Genomic DNA, 10,574 nt, shown 5'->3' with positions numbered 1-10,574 from the left:
AGATTAAAGTCAGATCCTTAATCTCAGAATTCTGACTTTAATCTCAGAATTTTTACTTTTTTTCTCATAACAATAATAATAATAAAAAAAATTGACCATAATTTTTTTTTTTCCCATTGGCCATAATCCTCTTCCGTAGCTTTAACAGGAAAAGACGAAAAAATAATATATAAATCGGATCCCAATCAGGAGCCGGCTCCCATCGTTCACCTCAAAGAGCCGGCTCCCCTCGTCACCTCAAACAGCCGGTTCTGTGAACCGGATCGTTCTCGATCGACACATCACTTACCTCCGCTGCTTCACATAAACTAGCCACGGGGTTAAGAAATCCGATCGGAGTGGTACACATTTAGGGGTCTATCTTTATGGTGTAGAAGAACTAGAGCATTGTCGTCTCTTAAGCTGTGATTTAATGTATCAAATCATGTTTTTGTGATGTCGTTTAACGCTCAGACTGGGACACACTTACCAACCCCTTTAGTTAGCAGCTAGCTCGAGCTAGCTGCCCATTCGGTTATGTAGTTACGACAACTTTCTTTCATTGCTGCCACAAAAGTTCTCAACTTTAACTCTTACTTTATTAAAAATCACGCTTTGAGAAGACTGTTGGATATAAACCGGTTTGGAGGATGCTGGCGACAGGAGCAGTGAGTATCTGAAGAAGCCTTCCTACCGCCTAACCATTCATTCCTCCTTTTGTGTTCCTCCTGCTCAGGTTGATCAACATATCTGATCTCTCACTCTCTCAAAAATGATCATGTTCACTATATCTTTAATGTGTATATTAATGTGTATGCTAGTTTCCAATCGGGGGAGATTCCTTTACTTAATCTTCTCATTGGTTTTTTGACGTTATTCTAAATTCAGACTGGTATTGTTGGTGTCTCATGACAGTATGGGATCTCTGCAGAAGCTTACATTGACATTTTGTGTCGTTGAATAATGTTTGGCAGCACATTTGGCTGAGTTAGATAGATAGCTGGTATTTTTTAGATTAAAGGGAATATAACATATTGCACCAATAGGAGTCTGGCCCTCCAGAGAAAATGTAAAAACTAAGGGAAATAAACTGATGAGTCATAATTTAAGTCTAATTTAGGAGGAAGGAGACTAAAACTTAAGCAAATACTGTTGAATGATTCAAAATGTGTGTTTTGTTTTAACAAAGTTTGTATTTTAACATCTTGCTTTTGCTGAACATCTTATTTGTTTTAATGTTCATAATGTTCTGTTTGTATCTGTGTAAAGCACTTTGAATTACTTTATACTTGAATGGTGATCTATAAATGAACTGACCTTATCTTGCCTTACTTATTTTGGCCAAGTGAACCCTCATTTAGAATATGAAAGAGATTGAAATGGAACTGCAGACTTGTTTAAATCGCCGTCAACAATATAATGCTGTTGGCTCCTATGAAATCTAATAATTCAAACACTGTAAAATCAATCATGTGATGTAATGATTGCAGGTTTGTCTACTAGTAAACTACAGATAATATTGGAAGCAACCATTTATCTTCTTCTGTAAGGTTGCCAAAAAGTTGGATTTTTTTGATACCACATGCTTTAATCTGCATCATTTTAAAATCTGACTCCATCAAAACATATGGAAGCTTATGAAAGCAGATCTACCATCATATTTTCAACCTAAAGCTGTAGCAATGGTTGAGTTGCATGGCGAGTTAAGAAAGTGAGCACCACTTAATATGTGAACATAAAGCAGTGGAATAGAAAATATGATATCATTTCAAAGTTTGAAATTCTGATATCATGCCAACTCTACGTATACGATCACATTAGGGCCGGTTCCATTTTTCATCCTATGATGATGATAAATGCTGTTCTTGCTCACTAGCCGTTTTTTTGACAGGCTGTAACTAACGTCACAGCTCTGGCACAGGTAGACCGAGAGAAGATCTATCAATGGATCAACGAGTTGTCCAGTCCGGAGACCAGGGAGAATGCCTTGCTGGAGCTCAGCAAGAAACGCGAGTCTGTGCCGGACCTTGCACCGATGCTCTGGCACTCCTGTGGCACTATTGCTGCCCTGCTGCAGGTAAGACCCTGTCCAAATCTCAGACACCACTGTATTCTCCTGTTCTTTCGATTTGTTGTGTTTGGCTTTAATGATTAAATGTATTTCTCTCCTCTCTCTTTAGGAAATAGTGAACATCTATCCGTCTATAAACCCACCCACGCTTACAGCTCACCAGTCTAACAGAGTGTGCAATGCCCTGGCACTCCTGCAGTGTGTTGCCTCACACCCAGAGACACGGTAATGGAAAGTTCAGTATTGTGAGATTTGTTGGAAGGATTTTGGTATTTGATGTGAAAGTACAAATCTGGATTTTATTTGGAAGGTAATGCTCCAGAACTGAGTTCCTTATAAGGCACAACAAAAGACCTTCCCTTTTTTATTGAAACAGAAGTATGTCAAACATCTGAGAGCTTTGGCTTTCACATGCTTTTGTATCTGCAGTGTCCGTTAATAATGTGTGGATATAGAAGGGGCCTCTGGGATTTAGTCTGATAGAACTGTGTGTCAGTCTGGTCCTGATGACTAAAATGTCCTCACCTCTTTTTTGCTCTTCAACAGGTCTGCTTTTCTTGCTGCTCACATCCCTCTGTTCCTTTACCCTTTTCTACACACTGTGAGCAAAACACGGCCATTTGAGTACCTGCGACTGACCAGCCTTGGAGTCATAGGTAAACTATACTCCTGTTTACGTTCATACAAACCTGGTTGAATTGAATTCAACAAAACTGTCTTCATCATTCCCTTTAAGCTACCTTTCTGTGTTTCCTGCAGGTGCTCTGGTGAAAACAGATGAACAAGAAGTGATTAACTTCCTTCTCACCACTGAAATCATCCCACTGTGTCTCCGCATCATGGAATCTGGGAGCGAGCTCTCCAAGACGGTACGTATCCAACCCTGCTGCTTTGCAAACTGCCTGTTAACTGACATGTAGGCTAATATGACTTTGAGTCTGTCGTATTTCTTTAAACCTGTGACTCACCACAACGTCTTCTCACTTACTCCCTCTTCTGTCGGACAGCCAAGTTTTTCAGTCATTCATCCCAACTTGCTGCTTTTCATGGACTTTAATGAGCACTTAGTCCCTCTTTATCGCTACTTAGACTGTCTATTTTGATTTACTCTGAAGTAATAGAAAAGTAAATATGATAACAGCATTAACTGACAATTTACGTGGCAGCAAGTTAAGCTAACCCTTCAGCATACTTGACCCCTTTTTCTTTGCAGGTTGCGACTTTCATCCTGCAGAAGATCCTGTTGGATGACACTGGCCTGGCATATATATGCCAGACATATGAACGTTTCTCCCACGTGGCCATGATCCTTGTAAGTGTCCCCTGAGAAAAGAGCATCTACATGTGTGTGTCTTTGCAGATTAGATAACATCCTCTGTCACTGTATTAATATATTTTTCTTTGCAGGGTAAGATGGTGCTTCAGCTTTCAAAGGAACCGTCAGCTCGTCTGTTGAAGCATGTCGTCCGCTGCTACCTTCGGCTGTCAGATAATCTCAGGTACGGCAGTGTGGACGTGTCTCTCAGTGTAAAACAGGCTCAACTCTCTCTGGAGCTTGGGAAACTTTTTGTGCCTGTGCAGAAAATATGACTGGAGTGACGGATGATCCGTGCTTGCCACTAGGAGGAGCCACATTGCTCCTAATATATATATATTTTTTTCTTACTTTTTCAAAGATCTGTTTATTTGAATTTTTACACATTACATAGTATAAAAGATCAATGTAAACAATTAATGCAAGTGATGTTTTTTGTATAAGAAACACAATAAGTGAATGAACGTAAAAGCAACCATTAATAATAAATGATAATAATTTAAAATAGAAGATAAATAAATGGAAAGGAAAATAAATGATAGTGAAACTACAATAAGATGAATAAAATAAAAAAATAAATAAGAATAACAATAGTTAAAATAATATATATATATATATATATATATATATATATATATATATATATATATATATATATATATTAAAAGAAAAAAAATATATATATATATAAATTAATTAATAATTATTATTATTATTATTATAATACCAAAAACAAAGAGAAATATTTGAAAAAAAAACACCAAATGTAATAATCTACAACAAGAACAACGGAACATGTTCTTCTTTGAATATTGGTGTCGACTCCTAATATTTATGATCAGGCTTCAAAGTTTGCACATCAGCTTTAAAAAGTAGAAACTCATGAGAAAACATTTTATTGCCGTTCTTGACAACTCCTACATTCTATGTTTTTTTATTAGATCTCCACAGCTGTGGGGTTGGTTTTCTGTTTTTCCTTTTACACCATTATATAACATGCTGCCCTTTCAGGCTCCTGGACTAATTAAGAAAGACATTTTGATATAGATTTCAGCTGTGGTCACTTTTGTGGACCTTTTTTTTTTGTTGCAAACTTTAAAGTCATTTCTGAGTATCCTGACCTCACATGAAAGTGATCTACTGACGAGCTTCATCTGGAAATCCTTGTAGATTTAACTGTCACAGTTTTTCAAACAGATGGGTGAGATAAAGCCCAGCAGGATTAACTTTAGTTAGGATCAATAATGCATACCAGGAGAGGATATGCTTAGAAATAACCTGCATTACCTAAGAAGTAATCCTTCCTCTGATTCCACATGATATCTGGACGTATTACTCAAGCGTCAAACTCCGGTCTCAAACGATGAAGCCAATGCGGAAGTGCTATAAACTGCAATACATCGAAAATCCGCTTGAGGCTGGCTGCAGAAACACCGGAAACCACATAGATATGAATGGGAAAAAGACGATCTTTGCAGCATTAATAAACATGTTTACAGCCTGGTTCAAAAAACGGTTCTAATGGCACACACTGTACGGGGGGTGATTTTTTTTCTAACGTGACGGTTCAGAAGATATTAATATTACGAGTTTAACCCAAATAAGGACATGACTGACGTGACTCCTGGTCGGGAACACACAGCCATCGGCTAAGAGGCTCACACTACGTCACACTCTGCCTGGTTGAGTTCCGCATTACCAATATGGCTGCTGCCGTCAATTTGCTTCAAAACACCTCTCAGGAACAGATGGGTAACGTCACGGATACTACGTCCATATTTTGTACAGTCTATGGTATTACTAGATAAGTACAAACTTTTTAAAAGGTTCGAGGAGACACTTAACTTCACAAGCTGCCTGTTTTATTGCAGCATGTTTTAAGAGGAAAGTCCTCAGTTTGTGACATGTGTTGTTCTCTCCTCAGGGCCAGAGAAGCCCTGCGTCAGTGTCTGCCCGACCAGCTGAAAGACAGCACCTTCGCCCAGGTGCTGAAGGACGACACCACCACAAAGCGCTGGCTGGCACAACTAGTCAAAAACCTGCAGGAGGGTCAGGTCACTGACGCTCGAGGGATCCCGCTGGCTCCACAGTGAAGGGGACAAAGTGTGTGTTTAGAGCTGACACAGAAGGACTCGTTACCGTGGTTCAGATTTTGAACTCTGCCAAATGTGGTGCTAGGACTGCCAGCTATGTGAAGGACATAACAGTGGAATGTGTTCTTCTGCAGTTTGATAGATGGGTCAATTAACACCAATTTATACATCAGGACAGAATCACAACTCAAATCTGTTTTCAGAGCCAGACTGATAAATGATAGATCTGCAGTATTGACACTTTGTTTGCCAAATTCTCCTTACATTTTTAGGCAAAATATTTCATCACCAAACTCTAAAAGTAATATCTGATTTGAAAAAGGCTTAAACGTATGAATTATATTGAGACTACCAAAAATAATTTCCTTTTATTAGGAGAAAAAATGTCCTTCAAAAGTGCAGACTGCAAAGTATGCTTCTTCCTGGATGTCTTTGAACATCTAAATACTGATATATCAATGATTAGCCAGCTCTGGTTGTTTATATATTAGCACTTTCATAACATAGGTCGGCTCTGTATTCCCATTTATCTCTGAACCTTTCTGTAACATTCCACTTGAAATCAGCAGCTGATAGTTTTTGCTTCTTATGTTTCAAACATGACTTTTGAATCTTCATTACGACTGTGTTGTGTCTCTTTTTTTTCATAGCCTCTATAACTGATGTCACAGTTCATGCAGCACTTCAGAATCAGAGGGGATGTGTTTCTGTGTTGTTGGATGTTTTTACTGGCGTTGCATTTTGAGGCCAAGTAAAATCTCAGAAGTTGCTTTTGTTTTAGATATTTCATAAATAAACAGTTTTCCATCAAATCCATTAATCCTTGTCATGTAGATGTAAGAGGAACTCTTATTCAGCTGAACAACAGAGACTTTTTGCAGTTGATCAATCAATCAGACTTTATTTATAAGGCACTTTTCATACAATGACATTGTAACACAAAGTGCTGTACATAAAAACAACTTAAAATAGAATAAATTGAAAAAAAGAAAGATACATATCTAAAAATAAATACCAACCCCAGCCCTGACTCCAAACTCACCCCACAATCCTAAGGTTAAGAACACAATATATGCAACAATAATAATAACAATTAAAATAAGATAAATGAAGAATACATACATACATACTGTTATCTTATTACTTGATGCTGCACACTTTTCGGATACCCTGGAATGCATTTGGATCAAGAACACATACAGTAGAAGCAACAAGCATGTCTGTGGTTCAAAGGTTCTATTTAAATATTGACTTTTATGACTTTTTGAATTCAAATCTCTTTCACATTGTAATAATTGCTTTATAATCATTTATAAGAATTAAGAAAAGCATGCAGTATTTCTTTCTGATTTCTTTTGCAATCCAAAAACATCAAACATAGCATTGATATTATAACAGGCTTATGCAAGCTTAAGTATAGATACTGTTTTCATACACTATGCTTATTCAAATCCAATCTTTGAACCACAGTCATGCTTCTTGCTTCTACTGTATGTGTTCTTGATCCAAATGCATTCCAGGGTATCCGATAAGTGTGCAGCATCAAGTAATAAGATAACAGTATGAATAGAGAAGTTGTCACAGCGGCCCTTTCATTTTGATGTTTTCCATGTTGGCTAATATTGTGTGCAAACACTGCTGCAGCTTTAGCAGCACCAAGAACAAGAATATACTTTACAGTTGCATAGTTCAGGAGGCCTTGTACCCACGAAAATGGCTGTTGTGTAAAAATGTGAATGTTTTCTGACTGCATAAAGTCTGGCTGACATTTGTCCTGGTCACCAGGCTTTGTTGCTACTATTGTGGAGCAACTTTAACTTGTACTTGACCAGGAGGATCTCTACTTTGACTGAAGTAATGAAGTTGTGTACTTTGTCCACCACTGCCCAGGAGGCAGCCTCACCTGTTCCCTCTGAAGAGCTCTATGTAACATCTCTGCAGACTTCACTATAGGTTCCATTACCCCTACCTTCAACACCTGGCTGGTAATCAGGCATTGTAAAAACACCTTCGCTCAGCCCCTCCATTTGTGAGCCAATCTGATCCCACTGGTAGATGTTTTTAAGTGAGCACTTGGAGTTTGTGTCTGTGCCTTTCCTGAGGAATGAGCTCCAGTAGCTAAAGTAATTACAGGCCTGATCCAGTGAACCTCTTAGATGCAGGAGTGCATTAGCTTGAATTGGTTTGAATGTGAAAAGTGATATTTTCCATTTTTGTGCTGCAGTGTCAGCAAAATCGAAGCTCTTAGATTGAGAAAAAAGTAACTACATGTGGAAAACAATTCTCAAAATGTTTTAAAAAATCAGAAAATATCCAGCGTCAAACAGCCCTCAGACATTTCACATTTAAGTGCAACCAGACTAAAACAAATGTATGGGTGAAGTTTAGTAAATGTGACTTCTTGTTACATATATCTCACAACGAGAAGAGATATTCTTAACATAAATAAAATGAAAGCTTTGAGGGTTATTTTCTCAGTTTGTGGTCAAACATCCTTTAATTAAGCCTCTAAAGCCAGCACAATCATTATTAAGACAACAAACACAAACATTTTTTGCTTTATATTAAATGAACCTCCACTGAAAATTAGATTGTGCTCGATTAAAAGTTATCTGAGAAAAAAAAATTCCATTCCAAAACTATTTCCTGTATGAATGACTCAGCGTTCCCAGGATGTGGAAAGTTTATTGTCTTGTTTTGTTCGTCTACAGGAGTGACACTGTGCTGGGATGCAAGATGCATTAAGACAACAGACCTGTTGGTTGTTTCCCCTTACTTAATATGTGAAGAGATGAAGGGATGAAATGCTTGAAATGAGAAATTCTGACTTTGATGAAACAGTTTTGTCCTCCTGACTGTGTTTAAATGCTGGTTATTTATTTCAGTGTAAACATGATCTTAACAATATCCAGGTTTTTCATTGTGTGTGTGTAGTTGTATCCGTACAAAAACCATACATACATACATCTTCTATCCAGTTATTCTATTCAGGGTTGCAGGGGGCTTGAGCCAGCTGTTATTGAGTGAGGGGCGGATTCACCTTGGACAGATCACCAGTCTATCAGCATAGAGACACAAACACCCACTCATGCTGATGGGTCATTTAGAGTCATCATTCGACTTAACTGGTGTTTTCCTGGACTGTGGGAGGAAAAGCCCAGTCTGGTCAGGGTTAGGAACAGGAAGTGTCTTGCTCTGAGGCAACAGAGCTGACCACTGCACCACTCTGCAGCCTGAACTAAAACCAACACACCACAGTGTTCTCTGCTCTGTGGGATTGCTCCAGGTAGGACACCCAGGTTTCTCAAATCCAGAAGAAGGGCTTTCTAAAGCATCTGAGAACCGGTTTGGAGGTTTTTCAAGCGCAACAAATAACAAGATAATGAATTGTGGATCACATAGCTTTTTCATTTTGGTTGATGTGGTTTTCAGCACTGAGTTTCTCGTAATAAGTGACCTCAGCCACTAACTATATCTTGAGATGATTGTGGAAAAAAAAATCTTGAAAAATCTCAAGTAGAACAGGAATGTTAGCTCAGGATGAATATGTCCTCAGACAAAAAGCATGTATTTCTTTGATTTTAGTTCTCTTATCTTACCTTTACTTAATATTTTCAGGATAGACGTCCAAAGCGTCTAATCAGAGAGTGCTCTGCTACGCATTATGTAGCCAGTGGTGGATGGAGTACACAACTTCATTACTTAAGTCAAAGTAGAGATCCTTCTGGTCAAATATAACTCGAATACAAGTGAAAGTAGCTCAGTCATATTATTACTTGAGTTAAAGTACTGAAGTACTTGCTTTGTAAAATACTTAAGTATTCAAGTACTTTTTTTTAAATCTCAAAAACGTATTCTCAAAAAGCATTCTGCTAGATTGTTTAATTAGAAATAAGTAACATTTTTAAATTCACATGCTACAGATTTCCAAATTTGCAACTCCACAATAGTAGCAACAAAACCTGGTGACCAGGACAAATGTCAGCCAGACTTTATGCAGTTAGAAAACATTCACATTTTTACACAACAGCCATTTTCGTGGGTACAAGGCCTCCTGAACTATGCAACTGTAAAGTATATTCTTGTTCTTGGTGCTGCTAAAGCTGCAGCAGTGTCCGCACGCAACATTAACCAAACATGGAAAACATCAAAATTAAAGGGCCGCTGTGACAACTTCTCTATTCATACTGTTATCTTATTACTTGATGCTGCACACTTATCGGATACCCTTGAATGCATTTGGATCAAGAACACATATAGTAGAAGCAAGAAGCATGTCTGTGGTTCAAAGGTTGGATTTGAATATGCATTGTGTGTAAAAACAGTATCTATGCTTAAGCATGCATAAGCCTGTTATAATATCAATGCTATGTTTGATGTGTTTGAATGCAATACAAATAAGAAGTTAAAAAGTGCATGTTTTTCTTAATTTTCATAAACGATTGTAAAGCAAATATTACATTGTGAAAATAAATTTGAGTTCAATGCATTCCATTAATTAGAATCGATACGGACTGATGTATTGCCATTGTGTTAGTCGTGTGGTCGGATGGTTAAAGTCATTTTCAGCTTTGTATTTCTACTCAAGTACAGATACTCAAAAAATGTACTTAAGCACATTTACTTCATTACTGTCCACCACTGTATGTGGCACACAACCAAATTCTATAGTACAGCCGTTCCGAGTCTGTCGTCAGACTGTTTTTATCTCCACTTATCATCAGATATCAGCTTTCAGGGAAGGGGTCTGTTGTTGATTTTTGATTCATCCTGCAGAGGTTGTTTGTGTCCGTTATTATGCACATATGTACCTTTCATTGTTTTAGGATTTGGCTTCTTTCCCCCAAACAACCAACCTCTCTCCCAGAATTGTGTTCCCTGTTATCAGTGCTGATACAGAGATATAAGAGTCAAGGAACAGAGCATTCACTATGCCCCCGAGGATCAAGAAGGACTGAGTGAAGAGAAGCAGGCTGAGAGGAGTGACCCTCAGCAGATGCAGCAGGGGATCTGCAGAGTGGACTGAGGGAGTGGCAGGAAAGGAAGGAAAGCTGGTGGGGAGGGAGTGTAGCGAAGGAGGAGGAAGAGGATGAGGAGGGGTGTGAGTGGAGCATAC

The 10,574-nt window shown here is 38.2% G+C and overlaps 1 protein-coding gene across 2 annotated transcripts; it reads left to right on the top strand.

Annotated features, from left to right (window-relative positions):
* The first annotated feature begins 251 nt into the window (after positions 1 to 251).
* LOC117820184 (CCR4-NOT transcription complex subunit 9-like) lies at positions 252 to 6,270 on the top strand. 2 transcript variants are annotated; one of them, XM_034693872.1, is made up of 8 exons: positions 252 to 647; positions 1,901 to 2,056; positions 2,160 to 2,275; positions 2,597 to 2,706; positions 2,810 to 2,919; positions 3,264 to 3,362; positions 3,458 to 3,549; positions 5,290 to 6,270. In XM_034693872.1, exons 1-8 carry the CDS (start codon positions 630 to 632, stop codon positions 5,456 to 5,458), a joined length of 870 nt encoding a protein of 289 aa, XP_034549763.1. In that variant the 5' UTR covers positions 252 to 629; the 3' UTR covers positions 5,459 to 6,270. The 2 variants fall into 2 exon arrangements, with proteins under 2 accessions (XP_034549763.1, XP_034549762.1); XM_034693871.1 differs by having other exon boundaries at positions 1,871 to 2,056.
* Positions 6,271 to 10,574: the final 4,304 nt, after the last annotated feature.

This window comes from Notolabrus celidotus, chromosome 10 (genome assembly GCF_009762535.1).
Source record: "Notolabrus celidotus isolate fNotCel1 chromosome 10, fNotCel1.pri, whole genome shotgun sequence".
NCBI classification, from domain to species: Eukaryota; Metazoa; Chordata; class Actinopteri; order Labriformes; family Labridae; genus Notolabrus; species Notolabrus celidotus.
This window is presented reverse-complemented; position numbering and strand designations above follow the sequence as displayed.